General features: G+C 34.5%; 1 protein-coding gene across 1 annotated transcript in view; it reads left to right on the top strand.

The window, feature by feature from the left end:
* The first annotated feature begins 899 nt into the window (after positions 1-899).
* LOC140137608 (uncharacterized) overlaps positions 900-22,649 on the top strand; it is a 51,902-nt gene continuing 30,152 nt past the window's right edge. The window contains exons 1-4 of the mRNA XM_072159344.1: positions 900-1,008; positions 2,924-2,999; positions 3,843-3,951; positions 4,662-4,735. Coding sequence (XP_072015445.1) covers positions 980-1,008; positions 2,924-2,999; positions 3,843-3,951; positions 4,662-4,735 — 288 coding nt within the window. The 5' untranslated portion in view covers positions 900-979. The remainder of the gene's footprint in view (positions 1,009-2,923; positions 3,000-3,842; positions 3,952-4,661; positions 4,736-22,649) is intronic.

The following is a 22,649-nucleotide window of genomic DNA, read 5'->3' as shown; positions in this document are numbered from 1 at the left end:
AGATTGAGAAAAGATTTGAATTTGTTTTTATTTTTATGAAAAGAAATTTGCAAGTTTTGTAATCACTAGAAACATGATGAGGTAATCCGTAAATTTCCATTATTTACCACATCCTCTACCCCTACAACTAAGAAAAACTGCTGATTATGATCAGCAGGGGTTGTCAGACATTTTGAGAGTTTCAATTTTGGTTATTTCCATCTCAATTTTCAGATAATTGACTTTTTTATCAAAATAATGAAAGTTTTGGTCAAATTGAAAATGTGATGCGGGCGGTCAATCGGAAACTAACAATCGAGTTCCATTAGCCTAAAGTGACGCAAAACTGTGCTGCTCAAAGTTCAAGTGTCATTTGACTTGCTCAATTTTGAACAATTTTATGCAAGTTTGCATTAACATTGAATAACTTTATTTAACTTTGTATTAACAATAACACTGAGTAACTTTGCACAACCTTAGTGCAACTTTTTTGAGTAGCTTTGAGGAACTTGAAATTTTGGCCAACATTTTGCGCACTGACTTTGGCAACTTGGTCATTTTTGCCAACTTTGGGCAACTGCCAGCCTCATGTGAGTCTTTGGGCCCATTTTATTTTCGGCAATTTTATATTCTACCTTTTGTTCAATTTGACCAAGGACAAAAAACACTGATTGAAATATGGGAACTTATCTGTGAAATAGAACTAAAACTTTTTGTCAGGTTTTTTTCAGGGTTTTTTGTCAAATGTGAAAGCTCCATATTCCGGGGGACTCTCATTATTGGTACGCGTCATGTGCCTGTCAATTAAACCCGCTTTTGGCGCATTTTGATGCAATTTCACACTTCACTTTTTTTTAATTATTAGCAAAATTTAATTTTCTTGGTTTTTAACTCAAGGGTAAATAAAAACGAGCAAAACTTGTTGCACCCCATCATTGATATTAATTCCAAATTTACATACCTATTCAAAAATAGAATCGCCCGTAGCAGACTTAAAAAAATGGCGGATAACGAAACTCCAAGAACTCGGTGAGTTTATTTTACTTTTTCATTTTGCAGTTTGCACTTTATATTTTGTAGAACGAGTGGTACTTCAAAATTAATTTAAGAAAAGAATTTAAAAGAAGCTGTTGATGAACAATCTATCATCGGCAACGGTTGTTAATGCCTTGACAGTCGTCAACTCAGTAACTGAGTAAGTAAGCTTAAAAAAATAAGTAAGCTTACCGGGCATTGCCGGGCGGGTACTTTTAGTTATTCATGTATTTTGTATAGTCATGATAGTACAAGGAACTTATACGATCATCGTCGATGTCCTCATTCACAAACTGATACTATCTGTCCATCGTATAAGTAGGTAACCTAGGCAAACCTTAGTTAACACATTTACTAGTCAGCGAATTCGCCGAGACCGGGGCCCCAACACAATGCATATTTACATAGAAATTTGAATTTTTTCGAGAATAGGTGGGTGAAGGAAACCTACATAAATATGTTTTCTATACTTCACTTGACCCAAATATATGATTTTTTATGGTGATAATCAAGTCGCACATGGAATTTTAGAGGGATTTTGATAGCAGTTCCATTAAAAAAAGCTGCCATCGCTTATGAGACTAAGATCTAGAAACACCCCGAAATGCCGTTTTGGGGAATTTTGCTAGCTGAATCTTTTTGATGAAAGTCAATCTTTGACAAGATGTAACTTTGCTACGGAAAGTGCTATGAAAAAAAGGTTTTCAGTTTTGGCTTAGTTTACTCAAGCCTTTAGGCTAAGGGCTTTAATTTGATATATAAAACGATGCAATTTGATGGCAAATTTGAATTCACCTAGGATACCTAGTATAAGACTGTTACCGTACGGCAGCGTGTTGAAGGAATATTACACAGTCAAGAATAGGCTCCATCATTTTTTTGTTCGGATCCCTGAGGTGAGTCATCATGGTCATACAGTCTCCCAAAACATCTATAAGCGTTGCACGTATACTTACTTAAGACTGTCCTTTTTCACATAACGCAGACAAAGTAGGGCCAACTTGTCTAGAAATGGTCAAATTTTGGCAAGAAATATCTCTGTGTATCCTATGCTATGTAGTCATCACATCGTAATATATCGGCGATCATGTTTTTTTTCTGAAGTTTGGCTGGAACCCACCAGCGTCATTCCCGTGGCATGACGTGACACAGATAAAATAATCAACTGGAAATCGGGGATCATTAAAGCGTCAACAAATTTCAAAACATAGAAATCAGTAAACTTAATGGCGAGCGGTCCGAATTTTGAGCCATACAAGTTTAAATACGTGGTGAACTATATTTTGTACAGTTTTTTAGACTGGTCCAGACTCCAGTAGTACCAGTACACATCCAGATGACCAGATCGGTGTGGGAGGCAAGTTATTTGTTATTATGTTATTTTTTTACCATTCATTTCTGGGTAAAAATAACATTCAATCTGGCGAAAATTGTTAAATGTTAGCTGAATCTTTTTGATGCAAAACAATATTTGACAAGAATAGATGTAACTTTGCTATGGAAAGTGCTATGACAAAAAGGTTTTCAAGGGCTTTAATTTGATATATAAAATGATGCAGTTTGATGGCAAATTTGAATTCACCTAGCATACCTACTATTAGTATCCTCTGTGAATCTTTGGTGTGTTATTCAAACCCATGCTTTGTAAGGAATATTATCTCTCTGTTGGTGATATTTCATTTTCATGTACTCCAATATCGTTGTTGTGCCTCCAGGGCTAGTGACCTGTGGGCCGTGGCGTACCGGTACATGAAACCTCCCTATAGAAAAGCTGCTTATCAATTATCATGCTATTTCTGCTAAAAAATAAATAAATAAAAATAAAATTACACACTCCACAAACTTGACAGAAGTCATATTAATTTATTAATAACTTTGTTCCAATGCTGTTTTTAATGTATGTGTTCAGATCAGCTGCAAGAAAAAGAAAAGGCTTTGAAGCTGGCATGACTGAGGAAACTAGTACCGGCAACAATGAATCAATGGTAAGTCAATTTCATTTCTGACACGATTTCAAAATGTGGAGGTACAGTGTTGACTAGTTTCAAGGTTCTTCGGCAGTCTGCCAATTTTATTTGGCACTGTTTACATGACTAATTAATAGGGATGAGCACACAATTGTTACGTACTGTCCACTTAGAAGTACAAACCAAATCTGTGGCATCAGGGGTCGATGCTTTGCGTCACACGCGGTGCACAAATCGCGCAGCAGTTGGCGCGCCAAAGAAGCATTGCACTGAAATAATTATTCTCATACCTCCAGTTTCCGAGGTCTATTTACTTTGTACTTCTAAGTGGACAGACTGTAGGATGTTCCACATGCAAATTATTTGTTTAAAATTAATAAAAAGGTGATTATTTAAAACTTAAAAAATGAGGGGTCAACCATGTCTGTTGATTAAAAATTAGCAAAGATGGGTATTCTATGTCTTCTGTGGCCATCTGCATTTTTTCTGTGGCCATCAGATTTCAAAACTGAACGTTATTAGGAACAAGTGAAGTCACAGAGGGTTGTGCCTTATTTTTCTTATAATCATACCACTTGGGTCATACTCATGGGCAAAGAAAAATTTTGGGAATCCTTGGTGTGTAGCACTTAACAAAATAAAAGTGTTTCTTTCCAACTTGCAAGTTGTATTATTTGATATTTGATGGGTTTAATACTACTTGTACTTGTCAAATTTCTATGAATTAAACTGTTCTCATATAACATTTTGTCATATTTTTGTTCTGTTTCTCTTGCTTTCTCCTCACTATCTTCCCTCTCTTGCCTTACTATGTGCCAATGTCATTGTTTTCCCTCTCTCTATTTAATAATATAATCACAGAATTTGTCAGCAAAGAGGTCAAAGAGTGAGACCAAGAAACGGCGCTCAAGTTTTGCGAGAGGGCGCACCTTACGGCGATCTCTCCCTCCTGCCAATGTCACATGTGCTGGTGAGTGATTGTAAAATTTTATTTTAGGTATTCAAAATTTTGGTGGAGGTGAGGGAGGGGGGACTGGACCCCCGGGACTGGACCCAACCTCACTTTATCTTGCACTGAGTACCAATTTTGAAATGTGAGCCCTGCATAAGCAGCCATTTTTGTTTCATGGAAATTAGCATGTTTCCTCAGATTTCCTTTTTTCCCTTTTTTGATTATGTCTTTTTTTTAGAGGATGGAGATACTTAGAGAAATAGAGAAAACATTGATGTTCCAATTTGTCTTGCTCAAATGTACATTGACTCGTCTACTGATGCTGAATCTTATTGGCAATTTACCGTATTTTGTCAAATAGTCGCCCCCCTCAAATAAACCACCACTTTTTTCAACCAAGATGTATCAAAAATGCCGATATTTCCATGCTATCTTGTGTAGTAAGCTTACCAAGTTGCCAAATAGCGTCAATTATTGGCGAAAATCTGGATCAGAAACCCGGAAGTGAACCAGAAGTCAGTGTTTCTATTTCATAGTTCGTCATTTTAGCGTGAGTTTTAAGGTTACTGAATGATTTTAACAGGAATTAACGTTCTAAAATTGCCCCCCCCCCCCTTGAGAAAATGTAACGCCCCGGGGGCATTTATTTGACGAAATACGGTATATAGTTTTGAATATTATTCAGGTTGATATAAAGTGTTGCTTTCATTCTTATTTTGTTTGATCAGAGTTACACACCAAGGTATCCAAAGATGAGGCAGCAGACAGGAGGCTATATTTGTTGAAACAAGAGTGTTTCAAGGTAAGTATATATGTGACCCCTCAGCACAACTGAGCCCTGAAGTCGCCAATCATCATTTTTGTCTCGCCTGATAAGGCAGGAGACTATATAATCACTTTTCCGTATGTATGTGTGTATGTGTGCACTTGTTTCATGCTGAAATTGGGGATACACACAAGGATTCGTACCAATCAATTGGGGACATACGGTGAAATGGGGATATCCCCAATTCTCTAATGGTCATAATATGTTAAAATTTGATGTAAAAATGCATTTTTGAAAATCTGGGGTGATTTGAGGTACATACCCAGTTTGCATGGTTTTATCCCAATCTGCCACACACATGTGTGTACGATGCTTTAACAATGCAGTTTACACACAGTTTAGGTGACATCCCCATATCAACAGACAAAAACCACACTGTTATGACGTCCCCATTTGCACAGTCAAAAATCAAGCTGAGTGTGTCCCCATTTCCACAGAAAAAAAAAAAACTGATGTGATCTCCCCATTTCCACTGACAAAATATAATAAGCCAACCCAATTTGATGTCCCCGTTTCCATGGACAAAAGTGAACCTAATGTGGCCAGCAGCTCATTTGACTTGTGCATATTTTTCAACTTCAACGTAAGTAACTTCCCAGCAAACACAAAACGTTTTCGACATCAGTCGCAAAAGGATATAAAAGGTTGTCAGAAAACGATTAAATGTCGGGTTATATAAAGGGTATATTAAGAGTATAAAACGTTTTCATAACCTTAAAAAACATTTTTGATAATCTACTGCTCAGCAAACATATAAAGGGTATAAAAATGTTTTAATAACATTCCAAAAACATTTTTGAAAACTTGACACAAAACATTCTAAACAGAATGTTATTTTGGGGTTGAAAAAACATTTTATGAAAAATGTTTGCCCAAAATATTTGCAATAACGCTTTTAAAAACGTTTTCATGACCTTTATATAACCCGACATTTAAATGTTATTAAAGGTTAAAAAAATCATTTTAAGAACATTTCTGTGTTTGCTGGGTTCAAATATTTTAACATAATGTTATTTAAGGGATCTAAAATGAGCGTTTATTGTGTTTCGACAGTATTTTTTTGTGGGACATAAGAGCACCTCAGACCTATCGAATTGCATTCTGAATACGAAGCATGTCTTTGTGATATCAAATAATTTTCATTTTTGAAAATCACAATATAATACAAATTTTATGACAAATTATAAAAATTTGATATTTTTCAAATTTTGATATATAACAGTCCTCGGTAAATTATATAAATCTAATGATATATTCTTAAAGTGTATGTAGCAGGGAGGAAAAGCCGACGGTCAATTGAAAATTTTGACCTTTCATATTGAAGATATGGATTTTTTCCCAAAAGACCTAATTTTTTGGTGTTTTGGGAAAAAAATCCATATCTTCAATACTGAAAGGTCAAAATTTTCAATTGATCGTCGGGCTTTTCATCCCACCTACATACACTTTAAGTATAAATCATCAGATTTATAAAGTTCACTTCAAGTACTGTTAAATATCAAAATATCAATTTTAATGATTTGCCATAAAATGTGTATTAAATTGCGAATTTCAAAAATCAAAATTATTTGATATCAGAAAGACATTCTTCAGTATTCAGAATGCAATTCGATATGTCTGATGTGCTCTAATGTCCCAAAATAAATACTGTCCAAACGTTCATACCCCAGCCCTTAAGTATTGACAAAATATTTGGCAAAAATGTTTGCAAAAATAGTTTAAAATAACATTTTTTGAAAACATTTAAAAAATATTGTTGTAGTGTGTTTTCATACAAAACGTTTTAAAACGTTATCATGACCTTTTATAACCCGACATTTTAATGTTATTAAAACGTTTTTACCTAAACCAAAAGCCAAAATATAACTTATTTAAAACGTTTTTGTGTTTGCTGGGTTGCAACTAAATTTTGCATGGTTATAAGCTGAAATTGACAAGTATGTAGCCTACAGAAATTTGTCAACATTCTGGCTGCCAATCTTGATTTCTGGGGGATTGTTGTAACTCTGTCAGAAGCCAATTTGTCATTACCATTTATTTATTTATTTATTTCAACTTTCTTTATACAGGGTAGCTCCTTCAGTGTAAAGGCACTGCTATTCTTAGAGGCCCTGTGACATACAGGGTGTAATTTACATTGATATTACATAAATATTACAAGAAAAATATACATGTACAATATACTAATGAAATTACAAGAATCAAGAAAATTAATACAAAAGTAAAAATCAATGAACAGTGGGGTTTGTGAGAGCTCTTGATTTAAATTCACTTAGGCTCAAGGAAATATAATTAGTGCGAGTGTCAACATCAACAGAACTATTCCACAGATTTGCTGCTCTCGTCTGAAACAATCTCTTACCAGAGTTATTGTTAAATTGAGGAACAACAAGTGAATTGGAGGAAGTACCTCTTGTGACATGATCATGAGTGGATTTGGTAAATGAAAATTTGGAACAAAGATAATCAGGAGCTCTACCAGTAAGGCATTTATATAACATAATAAGAATATGGTTATCCCACCTATTATCTAGTTTGAGCCACTTGAGAGAAGACATCATCGAATCAATATTAGTTCTGATATCAGCAGAAAGAATAATTCTAGCAAGGTTGTTCAAGAGAATTTGTAACTTGCTTGAAAGAGTGAGTGAACAGTTGGACCAGACATGACTGCAATAATCAAAATGTGGCATGACAAGAGAATCAGCAAGCTTTTTGAGAATATAATTTGGAAGATAATATTTAACACGACGAATAACACCACAACGTTTAGAGACATTGGAAGCAATTAAATCTATATGATGTGACCATGTCATGTGACTATCAAAAATAATTCCAAGATATTTGAAGTTGTCAACCCTCTCAATAATCTCACCATCATAAATTAAAGAAATATTTTGGTACTTACTGAGATTTTGAGGAGTACCAAAAAGCATCAATTTAGTTTTGCTGATATTCAGAGTGAGGTGGTTCTTTTTAAACCAGCTGGCAATTTTACACATGTTAAGATTGAGGCTGTTTTGAAGACATAGAGGATCTGATGAGCTAACAAGCAATGAAGTATCATCAGCATACATTACTGTTTTACATATAACACTATCAGGCAGATCATTTACAAAAATAATAAATAATAAAGGACCTAATATAGATCCTTGTGGAATTCCAATGTTAATTGGTTTTAAATCTGATAATGAACTACCTACTTTAACAGACTGCATTCTATTTTTGAGATAAGATTTGAACCAGTTGAGTTCAATGTCCCTGATGCCAAATTTCTTGAGCTTATTAAGAAGAAGACTGTGATTGACAGTGTCAAAAGCTTTCTTAAGGTCAAGAAATATGGCACCAGTTACCTTTCCTCATCCATGTTCATAAGAATAAAATCTTCAACATCAATAACTGTTGTTGCAGTTGAATATTGAGAACGAAAACCAGATTGAGATGGGTTAAGAAAATTATTTACAGACAAATAAGAGTACATTTGATCGTGAACTGCACGCTCAATTATTTTAGAAACAATACTTAGTACAGAAATTGGACGATAATTTTCAACATTAGATTTACAACCAGCTTTGTAAATAGGAACAACTTTTGCATTTTTCCAATCAGAAGGAAAAATACCAGTAGCTAAAGAAAGATTACATATATCGCTAGTGATTTACAAATAATAGGAGCTGCAGTTTTTAATAATTTGACATCAATATCATCAAGTCCAGGAGACTTGTTATTTGAGAAATTCCATATTTGATCAAAAACATAATCAGCAGAGATACAATAGAAATTAAATTTATAACCATTATAATCATGATCGACACACAAATTATTGGCTTGAATATTATCTTCATCATGAGAATTGAATTTACTAGCTAGGTTAGAACCAATAGTAGTAAAGTAATCATTAAAAACATCTGCAGTATCATTATCATTAGTAGTTACTTTATCATTAACTTTAATGTTAGCTACTGAACTCTTATTTTTACTGGGAATAACCTTCCTAATGGTTTTCCATAAATTCTTAGAATTGTGTAAGTTATTTTCAATTTCTGTGTTGTAGTAATTTTTCTTAAGAGTTTTATGTAAGTTATTGACTTTATTGCGAAGAGTTTTGGCTTTATCCCAATCAAGTGGATCATTAGTTTTATGAGCTTTATCATAATAGAATTCTTTATCTTTAGTAAGTTTCAGGAAGTCAGTAGTTACCCATTCAGGAGATATCCTCTAATCTTCTTTTCCTAATTGGGGCATGATTATTACATACCTCGTTGAACATATCAACCCAGACTGTCCAGGCAGCATCAACATCTGAGTAACTAGTAACTATATCCCAGTCTTTATTTTTAAGTGAGTTAATAAAATCGACATCATTGAAATTTTTATATGAGCGAGATTTAATTAATTTAGGAGAGTTTTTAATTTTCTTACTTTTACGTACAACAAAAATCAATGAGTGATCACTCAAGCCAAGATGATGTACTCCATGAGCAGTGATCATGTCAGGGTGTGTTACAAAAGCAAGATCTAAACAAGATCTTGTTTCAGGAGTAATTCTAGTAGCTTCAGTGATCAATTGAGTAAAGTTTGAATTCTTAGCCAAGTTTTTAATCTTTTTTGAAAAGTTACTTTTAAATAAATCAAGGTTAAAATCACCAACAACTATAACCTCATTATAATTAGCCACAGCATTCTGTAATACAAGATCAATTTTAGTTAAATACTCAGCATTTGAACTAGGCTGTCTATAAACAGTACCAAGCAGAATTGGTTTAGTACAAGGCAAATTAACTTCAATGAAAAGCACTTCAACATCATTATCAATACTTATATTAACATCTTCATTGTAATCAATACCTTCTCTTATATACACAACAATACCACCATGTTTACTTGTTGATATCTATTCAGAATTTCATATCAGCAATGTGGATATCAGAGTACTGTTTTGATTTCATGCTGTTTTCTTCATTAACAAGTTTATATTCCGGGGTTTATATTATTTATAGGGGGCCTAGATTGTCAATTTGTGATGTTCATACGCATAGTAAATCACATGCTAGGGTGTGAGGTCTATTCATTTGACAATGGTATCTAATAGGCCCCTTCTACTGGTTTATGGCCACTGTATTATAAACAGTAAAACTAGAATGGTATGTATAATGGGTAGAAAGTAAAAAATAATGGCACCGTGAGGTTGTTGTATGAAAAAGACCAGCACGGAAATTCATCCTTCAAAAACTGTGTTTTGTATTATGGTGTCATAGCTGTCATGTAAAAAATAATATGCCCAATTTTCTTCCCCATATGGTCAGGAGTGTTACATGCTAGCGTGAAAAGAGGTACTTGTATTTGAAACATGCACTGTAAAAAATGTACAAGTTAAAAAGTTTAGCATGGGTTTTCATGGCATTTTCTGAAATGTTTGCTATTATTAAGTACCACATTCTTTCAAATTAGTCACTTAATAGTCTACTTATGAAAATATAAAGACTACATGGTGCGCAAAATAAATGTTCCAAAACTCACTTGTCGCAAGAACACTCTTTGTAATTTTGACCACTTTGTCACACTTTGGTGCCATTATTTCTGATCATACCCGTAATTTATGTACACTTGTTTCATGCTGTAAATGGGGATACACACAAGGATCCTTACCAGTCAATTGGGGAAATACCGCGAAATGGGGATATTCCCGTTGACCTTAACTTTGATGTTGATTTGGTTTTGTCAGGATAAGGCCTACTATGTTGACCTAGGCTACCTTAGCCTGGTCCTAGGCCTGCTGATTTGTAATTGTAGTACGTCATCCCCAGTTTGGTACTAACATTTCTTTGTGTACCAGTATAGGCCAATATCTATCATCTCATATAACACGGGACATCGTTACTGGATAGGGAAAATTATTATTGTTAAAACAACATCTTTATAAATTCTTATGCTCATACAGCACACAAGGAAAATGGGTGACAAACTTAACACTTTATTCACATCGATCAAGACCTTGCACAATCCCTAAACTGGCATTTACCAATGTCCTGTTCCATTTTGCATGGTGTGTGAACTGTTGATTAAACCAGAGAAGATGAGAAAATACAGAAACTATAATTATGCCACTCCAATTCCAAATTGATACCTTGTACTGGAGTCTGTAGAGAAGAATCTTTTATGAGAACAGCTGCTGAAAATTGGGCCCATACTTAGGTTTCAATTGTGACATTCTGTTATCAAAAGAAGATCGAATGGGGATATCCTTATTTTTGCGGTATTATTTTTCCCCAATTGACTGGTAAAAATCCTTGTGTGTATCCCCAATTGCAGCATGAAATAAGTGTCTGTGAGAGCGACACTGTGCCACACCTTTGTGCCCAATTTGCGATACTTCCCCAGTTGACTGGTAAGAAACCTTTGTGTATCCCCAATTTCAGCATGAAATAAGTGTCTGATTGCCACATCCCCATGTAACAAAAAAAGAAATGAAGATATCCCTATTTCACGGTACTTCCCCAATTGAATCCTTGTATCTATCCTGAATGAAATAAGTGTCTGTGATTTTGACATTCTGCCACACCTTCATGTTATAAAAAAGAGGAATGGTGGGTATATCCTTATTTTGCGGCATTTCCCCAATTGACTGGTAAGAATCCTTGTGTGTATCCCCAATTGCAGCATTTAGGAACTATAAGCATACACTTAACACTTTATTAAATGATACGTGAAGAAACCCAGGTATTCATAGGTAACATGATAGATTTAACAATATCTATATTGAGTTTAGAGGTTCAAATTTTGCTATTATGTTAATGAATGAATAAAATGGTAATTATTGAATGAATCCGTATATGGGTAATACTATTGTCCAAGGGTACCGCTTAAGGCAGTCTGCAGACTCCACATGTTACATATAATATTTTATGTATAATACTTTTCGTGACGTCAAAAAGTATTACACGTCGAATGAGAAGTATGTACCGGGAAAATATATATTTTGTTATATTGGGTGTTGCTTAATTAATTCATAAGGAGTTGCTCAATTTCTAAGAGTGGTAAATTTAGTGAGTGTTCTTACACGCAATGATGAACACCTTTTGATGTCTTCTTGCATAATATTTTAACTGTACAGTAGGCTTATACTTCAATCACTAATTTTAAAACAAACCAAAAAAAACGGATAATTTACTACATTAATTTTATAGACATCCCACATAATAATACGGTATTAAAAATTGCTTTGATTTTATTCATGTTATCAATAATCATGAATAGTTTGGTACGGTATTTAGAGGCCTACGCTGGAATAAAAAAAAAGCCGGATGACACAACACTTCACAACGCCACTCTACTTACGGGTAAAACAATAAATTAATAAGAGTTGCAGAGAACTGGTTACAACATAAACACGTTGGGTTATGAATTTGCAACACTTTGTGCATGTTGATATCGGTGATATTACATTTAATGTTGGAGTATGTTCTATTTATCATCCCAAAATAGGCCTACATTAAAACATGAATAATGTTAATCATATGCAACGCCTCTTATATGGGTACTAATGATCCCACAATTAATACAACTTTAATAAAACTATAATAAAATAATAATTTTAATACATATAATTAACAACCATAATAAAAGTAATAGAACTACAATTAGTATAGGCCTACTAATAAACGTGTTGAACGTTTAAAAAGTATGACCCGTCTTTTTTTATTGTAATGTATACAAAAAGAAATTCCGCATAGAAAATATAAATATTTGGCAAAGACTAACGCCTATATATTTAATTATTAGGCCTCTATGGCTTTCCACAGAGTATACTTATCATCACTGCCCCTTTGTTTCTTTTTTCATGAAGTCAAAGTGCTGCTAAGCGTGAAACGAGATTAAAATTGAAATATATTTCTGAGTTGAAATTAATTCAACTCTACGAAAATATTTTTGTAATGTGCTTTTCTGATTGGCTGATTGTCAAGAGGATTGCGGCACACGCAAAGCGTCATGCTGTAATAATTCCCTTGCCGATATTAACACCGTCTTTTGAAATCCATACACCGTGTCATATGAAATAGGCTCGGACCATTCTTTGTGCACGATACAGCATCTTATTTCTCGTCCATATGTCAAAAAAGTTTGGAAACTTACCAGAACGGCTTTATATCAGAACAATTTGAAATCTATTTGCATATTATTTCATATCAATGCAAGCATTGTTCTTTCCTGTCAAACATGACACCAAATTTGTGACCATAACTTGTTTCATTGTTGAGTAACTGTCTTTGAAAGACAAGGAGGTCTCAAACAAAATGTGCCAAATCTGTCATTGTCTGCGCCATTTGCATCAGTAAACATGAATAAGGAATGCCACATTGTTTCATTAAAAACAGTTTCAAAGTACTGCCAGTCTCACATACCGGTCTTCTGCAGCCGTTCTTTTTCTTGTATGGTTACTTCTGGGTCTGTCTTTAACATCTCCGGTCTGACGAAACTTGACTTTTAGCTTGGAGATCATACTGCAAGAAAATCCAAAAGTCGCCGTAACGTGATTTTGAGGTATGCCAGCCTCAAGCTGACCAATAGCGCGAGCTTTATCCAGGTCTGGTAATTGAACCATGTTTGATTAGAACTTTCTTGCAAATGACCACTATGAAGAAGTGACCAGCAAGATAGGTTGACTTGCGTTGATCTGTTTGAATCCACATGTACTAGAACTGCTAATCCCATCCTAGCACTTTTCATTCAACATGATGTACTGCAAACAACATTTCATACATTCTTTTATTCATGCATTAAACCACTCGTTCATTCATTCAGAGCAATAAGATGAGCGCAGATAATGGTCTATTTCGCACATTTTCTTTGAGACCTCTCTGTCTTTCAAAGAAAGTTACTCAGCCGTGGAATAAATTATCGTCACAAATGAGGTGTCATTGTTGACAGGAAAGAACAATGTTTTCGCTGGTATGAAACAATATGGAGATAGATTTCAAAATTGTCTGATATACAACCGCTTTTTTAAAGTTTCCAAACTTTTTGAGGAGTTTAGTAGATCCATTAAATAAGAATTTTGGAACAAACCGTTTTAATTTTCTGGGAATTTAATCCACAGATTTATTCACAATATTTCGACCCTTGGCCTTTATCAAGTGTGGGCTGCGATTCACGTGCTTGAAAACAACCAAAGAAAAGATTGTTGCGTGAAGCGTGTGCGTGTGAAAAGCGACCGCGTGTTGTGCGTGCGCGTAAAGCGCACATACCAATCAATATCAATATCAATATATTTTATTAACATTCACCAAACAAACTGGTATAGTTAATATTTACAAATACAAATATTTACAATTGAAATTGCAATATTAAAGTTACAAGTACAAATATTTACAATTATAGAAGAAATATAAATTAGTCTTAATAATAATAGACAATATTAATAGTGGCGCTCAAGTCCACGTTACATTGAGCCTATAGAATGAAAATATGACAGGGGTTACGCTGCTCTAAGCCCAAATGGGAACTTTGTTATTATCTATAAGTCCATGTTCGTTCGTGAATCAAAAGCTGATTTGACGAATTTGGTTATTGGAGTAATACTGTCAAAATCACTTGCACTCATTATAAGTTTGAAAATGTCAGTGTCTACCATACCATCTATATCATACATTTCATGTATTGTAGATAATAAATCTTGGCGAGGGTTGGTATAGAAAGGACATATCATTACAAAATGAAATTCATCCTCCACCTTATTTAAATTACAAAGTGTACAAATTCTATTCTCTGGATTAATTTTTGGAGAGAAGTGACGCCCTTTTCGATCATGAGATTATGTGCGCTTATTCTTAATTTACAGAATGCAGCCCTGGAAGATCTTTTAGCGATAATAACATAATTTTCTGTACTGAAAGAATTTTTGAATGTACAATATGTTCTGAGTTTAGGACTAAAATTATTAATATGATTAACCCAAAGATTGTTATAGACGATTTGAAGTTTAGATACAATAATTTCATTAAAATTGGAAGCGGTGATCGTATTTGGTTTATCCCAAATGTCAATCCTATTGATAAGGCTAAATATATTTTTATACCTGTCGACCATGTGAAATTATTAGTACACACTAACTTTCTGTTATCTACAAGTGCTTGAATTACAAGAGAATCATTACCATTCATACATTTTTCGTTTAGCTTCCACCAGTATTTTACAGATAAAGAAAGCATAGTTGTGAGCAGTGGAAAACTACCTAATTCGCCTCTTACTGCATTGTTAGTGGATTTTTTATGAACTCCGAGTATAATTTTGCAAACCTTAATGTGAATAGATTCACTTGGAAGTTTATCACATGTTGTAAGAAAGTTTGAGTCGTTCAGTTTGTTTAACAAATATGGTGCCCAAACCTCACATCCATAGCTAAGGATTGGTTGGATGAGGGTCTGAAATAATTTCATGCTACATTTGTAGGAGTCACTTATAAAATTATCCCTAATTTTATAATATGCTTTCATTGCTTTGTCTTTAAGTCTAATCATTGCTTTAGTAAATGAACCAGATGGTACAAAAATGATACCCAAATAGCAATATTCATTAGTTATGTTGATGTTACAATTACCATAATTAAATTTACAACCTTTCAAAACATGACCACCTTTATTGAATATCATGACATTTGATTTGTCAATGTTAACTAACAGTTTCCACTTTCTGCAATAATTGTGCAATTTATCAAGGGCATGTTGAAGGCCATTTGCACTTTCAGATAAAATGATTAGATCATCAGCATACATGAGACAACTGAGAGGTGAGTTGTTAAGACTCACTGGAGCGCAATTAGCATCAAATATTTTTGGAAGATCGCTAAGAAAAATATTGAAGAAAATTGGGCTAAGGACACATGCAGGAAATACACAAAAACAAAAACAGATACGCAGATCGCAACTCCTGGACTACTGAGCGCATGATGGATGAAATTAAGAGTCACATTTATTTATATTGAATACATTAAATTGTAGATTCATGCCGTTGGGTTACTTGGGTTTGAGTGTCCCAAGTTGGAATATGATTTGTTGTTCCATCCCCGGGTTCCATCAGCTTGCGGTTCTTTCTATCTGAAACTTGAGTAAGTGCTGTCACTTCGACATCATCCAAGGTGTGGTCACTGGTAGTGAAGTGCTCCGAACTGGTCGGAAGATGTCACGCTTGGAACTGAAGGATATCATGTCTGTGCTCTGTAAATCTGTCGGCCAACCTCGCTCTATCTCCTCGATATATAGACAGGTGGGATGGCGTTTGCAACTAATGCAATGAATCACATGGGTTGAAATGCAACTGAATGTTTTCTTGATGTGATACACTCCTCTGGGTCCCGCTACGCTGTTGTTGCTCCTCTGATGGCGGCAGGTGTTGCATCTGCGTCGCTTGCAGGTTACCGTGCCGTGGTTGGCTACCGTCTCTTCATCTGTTTGTGGTAGTGAAGAGCGAACAAGGTGATCTTTAACGTTCTTGTCGCGACGGTAGGACACAATGGGTTGTTCTTTGAAGATATCAGTGGTTGTAGGATGATCACTAATTATCTTCCAGTTGCGCATGATCACATTACTTACTGCAACAGTGGCTGGATGATATGTGAGTACAAGCGGGGGACATTGGTGATTGTCTGCACGCTCTTCAGTGCCAAGGCTCTCTTCTCTGGTGATGGTATGAACCCGCTGTAATGCCGCAGAGTTTACATTGTCGAGGTAACCACAAGACTTGAAGAACTGGATCATGTCCAAGGATTGCTTGCTGAAGTCGGCTTTACTGCTGCATAGTCGTCTCAGGCGGAGAAGTTGTGAGAACGGTATGGAATTCTTACATGACTTTGGATGTGATGATGTGTAGGTCAAGTACGAATGGGAGTCAGTGCTCTTGTAGTGTACTGAAGTGCAGAGATGATTGCCATCGATGGTGATCATGATGTCTAGGAAACTGATCTGTTCGTTGGAGATTTCCCAGGTATATCTAAGCGCCGGGTGGAATTGATTGACAAATTCCATGAAGTGTAACAAATCTTCTTCTCTGCAGTTAGCGTCGCGATTATGTCATCAATGTATCTGAGGAAGTGATGAGGTTTTGGACCCTTATACTGTTGTAGAAACTGTTGTTCAATGAAACCCATGAAGATACAAGCATATACTGGTCCGAATCTGGTACCCATCTTTACGCCCCTGGGTCTGAAGGTAAAACTGTCCATTGAATTCAAAGCAATTGAGATTCGAACAAGTTCAGCAAGTCGACAAATAGTGTCAGTTGATGGTTCTTTGATCTTCGTCTGTCAAGGAAATGACGTAAAGCTCGTAGTCACTCGTCATGTGGGATACTGGTGTACACTCAGGACTTCACATCCATAGTGAATAGTAGTGATTGATTTGCATTAAGGTTACACAAAGAGGCGTATAAAAAAGCGTTATAAAAGGCGTATAAAGTTGTTCTCTAAAACAGAGTTTTCTCAGTAATCAAATATCGCAGCGAGTGAAATGTTGGTGCATTGGATGTAGCTTAACATTTTTGTGTGTGTTATATACAAATTATTAGAATAAATTTTAAAATCCTTCGTTTAAAGCATTTTTACCCACCATGTTCACAAGATCAAAAACACGTTCCATGATGTTTTTTTCAAATGTGCGCTCCGTATAAATCCACACCGAGCGATTGTTTTCTTCTTTTTCGTATTGTATTACAAATCGATCAAAGAAATAATGTTGCCATGGGGAAGAACCAAATACAGTACCGATTAAATTTTAAAAGCCCGTTTTGGGGAAAATTTTGGAGAATTTGCTTGAGAAAAAGCTGGTTTGTGAAATTATCGATATCTTGATTACTGAGACGTTAATTTAGACATCTGAATACCTACATTATTTCTCAACATTCTGCCAATTGCTATTCCATTTGATTTTCACTCCAAATTGAAGCTAGTTTTGCAAAAAACGAGGTTTTCCTCCATCAGTTCGTTCAAAATTCAGCGCCGACATGCGTGTTTATTCTAAGAGCCATAATGCGGACGCGATTGTAATCATATGTAATTGCATCCAATTATAGTTATATCATCCGCTTTGAGAACAGTCAATTTGTGTAAGTTGATCTGTGGCCGAGTGGATAGGGCGTTGGACTGGGAATCTAATATGAACTATTTTTGTGGGTTCGAGTCTCCGTGTGGCTGAATTTTCTTTTTTTTTCTCTTTTCTCATTTTTACTTCCTTTCTTTCCTCTTTTCTTTCTCCCTTTTTTTTTCTTTCTTTTTTTTTTCATTCTTTCTTTCTTTCTTTTTCGTTCATTTTCTTTCTCTCTCTTTCTTTCTCTTTTTTCACTATTTCTTTATTCTTTCTTTCTCCTTTCTTTTTAGTTTTATTTGATTGATTCGCTGAGTGCAGTGAATCGTGATTGATTGTTTTTCACTTTGTAGGCCTGCTAAGTCTGTCTTGTTGATTTTCATCCCAAATTCGATTTACAAATAATTGCTTTTTGATATTGTTGTTGTTGCCTACCCTTACATTGTAATCAGGGGAATAGCAGCATTGATTTCATCAAAGATATCAAGGCTATAAATTCAAAATCAACACATTTTCCAGGGCGTAGCTTGACGAAGTGCCCCAAATCAATTTTAAAATTGATAAAATCCTTGTGAAAATTGCCGAAAATGGCTTGTGCCACCCCCCCCCCCACCCGGCATCCGAGCTCCGGGCACGAACTAAGCCAAGTTTCATAGCCTTTTCATGTCTTGACCGTGGATCGATATTCTATTGTAAGTAGGCCTACGTCCCGATGCACGCTTGTTCATTTTCTGCATGGCTGTTTCTGTTATAAACTTACGCCCCTCTGAAATCAAGCGCATGAAAAACTCTCGGCTAACCTTAAATGAAGTGAACATCGTTGAGAAGCCTAAGGGCATGTTGTGAGTCCTTGACATAATAATAGGCCTAGTGTATTTTCCAGCAAAAGGAATTTAATTATTGGAATTTGAGGGGTCCAATTTTTTTGGATTCGAGGGTCAGTTTCACACGGTTTCATAATGGACATGTTGGAATTAGTAAGAATATGTGCTTAAAAATAGGCATATTCTTGAAAATCTGAAATTTTGTTTATAAATATGGGTGCATTATAAACATTAATGAAGAAAATGCAAGCAAATGTGTGTATCTTATAACTGTTTTATAAGTTTATGAAATTAGATGTCATGGTGTAGGGAAAGCCAATGAAAAACACTACAGAGTACACAATGGTACAGGAATTCAGTTTCCTGGCACGGTGGATTTATAGATCTGGTGAATTTATTACTATAGTAGGCCTACTGGTAAAGTGCAGAATAAACATCCAAAAGCACCTCTTGGATTTTTTAGCAGCATCAGTAGAAATTTATCTTTGATAGATTTTCGGATGACCTCGCTTGAATCTAGCAAACAATTAAGAGTCGGGATTATAGCGCTATTTAATGTGATTCAACTCGGCGTGGAACCCATTTTTATTTGACTTGTAATACTTTTTGACGTCACGAAAAGTATTATACATAAAATATTATAATGTAACATATGGAGTCACCAATTTTTGGTGAAAGCATTTCTGCACGCTGTATCTTCTGCCATCAACATAATGAAATTAATAATAATTTGCATTTAGGCTTTGTTTGGGTTTTGTTGAGTTGAAATTACTGTAAGAATATTGTCCATTTTCTGATTGGTCTCTTGAAATAAAACTGAACAAAATTAACTTTCTGTTCAACAGAATAATACTGCATCTGCCATGCTATGGCTGGACCTACTCAAATGACCCGCCAAATGTACTGTGCGCTGTGTGCGGGCAGCGAACCTCGTGTTGCATTATGTCCCGTAAACATAGTAAACAGCTTGCTCAGGAATTTGGAATGCGGGCTAAATCATACGTTAGAACTTGACATTCACAGAAGTGCAGTAGAGGGTACAAAGATTATGTCATGTGAAAAGGACATTAATATTTGTTAACAGCAACTTAGATTATTTTCACAAATCTACATGTAACCTTTTTTTTTTTTTTTTTTATAATCATAAAATCATGAACCAATAAATGCCCAAATACTACAGATATCATTTAGATTCATCACTTCTCTGCAGAACTTTAAAACATTCCTAAAGACTCATCTTATTCAAATTGTCGTTCAAGATGTAGATTAATTATTGTACTTAATTTATGGTATAGTAACCTTGTTTTTAATTTATGGCATTGTACAGCTGGCTTGTACCTTGCAAATAATTTGTGTATTTAGCTTTCATGTATTTTGCTTTGTAAAGCGCTTGGTGAACTTGCTTTTGTTGTGAGGCGCTCAAAAATATATTTTATTATTATTATTATTCAGATAATGTATAATTTGATGCTTTAATGAAGAGCTGAAAGTGTATTTGCATCATTTTATTTAGAAATACATATTCGTGGTCAAAACATTTAAACAATTACGTAACAAGCTCCCTATTTGAAAAAAGGGTTAAAAATATGCCCTTAAAAGCATTTATGTTTCTCAAAATGTATGCATGAAAAAATAAATCACCTACATGCTTCCAATCACACATTCTTTTCAGAACCACCACAGAGGATAAACCCACCCCGGTGTTGTCACCCACTATGAAGGCACTTGTATAATAGGGCCTACTCCTCAGTTTATACCAAACAAATACTGAACTATATACCTATTGTACCCAACTAGATTTTCATTATTATGATATGTAGGCCTACTAATAGGTCTACTCTTTTCTAATAAAGAAAAGATATCCATTTGAATGAAATCAAAACCACTCATGCTTAATTTTCATAGTAGAACATCACTATATGTTAGCATAGGCCTACACAATGCCATAATAGACATTGCATTTTCCATTTTTAGAGAAAACCTCCGTCACTTAAAATGGACCAAATTAAAAATGACAAAAAGTTAGGCATTTTAGACCCAAGTTATATAGCTATGCAGATTTATGTTTCTACTGTGAACAAATATACCTAAATTAAGCTGAGCAAAATGTAGCTGATGAGATCAATTAAGATCAATTAAGTCTTGATCACCATTAATCGAAACACGTTCTCACGATAACTTTATATAGTTCCTCAAAAATAGAGAAACTTTAGTGTCTTTTTCCCTATGGAATAAATGGCCTTTTGGTTGGAATTTCTTCACAACCACCCAAATTACAATCTCTATATGCATGTCTTGCATGCAAAAACATAGCTTCTTTTTACCTAAAACTTAGCAATTAATTTGCATGAAGGTAAAATATATAGCTATACCAATCTTTTCTCTAAAAATATAGGTCTACTGATATCTGAACATTAGATTGCGTAATCATCCCCTTCACCAATAATTAAGAGCGGGGGTTGGGAATTGGAAGGAAGACATTTTGACCAGCTGAGAGGGAAGGGTGCAAACCATTTTGGCAAGCCAAGAGGGGCAAGTGATTTTGGCACACATTAAGGGCTCGGATAGCGACATTTTCACATATTTTTGTGGGACCTGAGAGCACATCATACATATTGAATTGCATTTTGAATACAAGGAATGTTCTTCTGATATCAAATACTAGCAGGCATTGAGTTTTAAGGCGTGCGAGTGCGATTCGCACGCGCCGCACGCCTGAAAATGCGCCGAGGGGTGCGATTTTTCGCACGCCTAAAAAAAAAAAAAAAAAAAAAAAAAAAAATTTTATTTTTTTAAATTTTTTTTAAGTTTTCTTTTTGGATTTAGAATGTCCCTGGAACTTAAGAATGTCCCTGAAAAAATTTTTAGAAATAAAAAAAAAATTGCACAAAGATTTAAAAAAATTATTACCGTATTGGTCCGAGTATAGTCCCACCCGTTTTTATGTGAACATTTTTCACAATTGGGGGTGGGATTATACTCAATTTCAAAAAGATGCTAGGATCATTCATGGTTGACCTAAAAAAAAAAAAAAAAAAAAAAAAAAAAAAAAATTTCAAGATATTTTGTATTTTTAATATGAAAATTGATACTTTGTTTTCATGTCATACTCTATTAATGATTTCAAAATGCATTCAAATTCAATGCATTTTGAAATCATTAATAGAGTATGACATGAATACAAATTATCAATTTTCATATTAAAAATACAAAATATCTTGAATTTTTTTTTTTTTTTTTTTTTTTTAGGTCAACCATGAATGATCCTAGCATCTAGGTCTAGGTCCAGGGACACTCCAAAACCGAAAAATTTTTTTTTTTTTTTTTTTACAATTTCTGAAATTTTTCAAAAATGGGGGTGGGATTATACTCGAGCATGGGACTATACTCGGACGAATACGGTAATTCATGTTCAAAATAGGCAAATTTATAATTGATGTTCACATTGCAACCTATTTATGATGTAAAGAAGCATACAAAACAAATGCATTTGAAAATCATTCATAGATTATTATGTGAACATAAGTTACGAATTTGCCTATTTTAAACAAGAATTTATAATTTTTTTAAATCTTTTTGTAATTTTTTTGTATTTTTTATTAAATTAATTACAAATGACACTAGCAATTAGTCCAAGGTCCAGGGACATTCTAAATCCAGGGGAATATAAAATGTAAAAAAACAAAATTAAAAAATTATGGTAGATTGTGATATGAACACAATACAACTTTGCCCTTTGTGCATACCAACTTGTAAAATAATTTTTTCTTGTTATTGTATTTTTTCAATTAACCACGAATGATACAAGCAAAGTTATCACCAAAGCAAATTTACAGCTAAAAGACATCTTTGCAGAATGCACCGTTCATTACCCCAGAGCTTAACCGTGGCCAATTAAAAAAAGTACATGTAGTCACAATATTGCTAAGTTTTAACTGAAAATGAAATCATAGTCATACACCAGTTTTGAAAAAGCACACCTTGATTTATTTA

Source organism: Amphiura filiformis, chromosome 17, assembly GCF_039555335.1.
Source record: "Amphiura filiformis chromosome 17, Afil_fr2py, whole genome shotgun sequence".
In the NCBI taxonomy this organism is placed as follows: domain Eukaryota; kingdom Metazoa; phylum Echinodermata; class Ophiuroidea; order Amphilepidida; family Amphiuridae; genus Amphiura; species Amphiura filiformis.
This window is presented reverse-complemented; position numbering and strand designations above follow the sequence as displayed.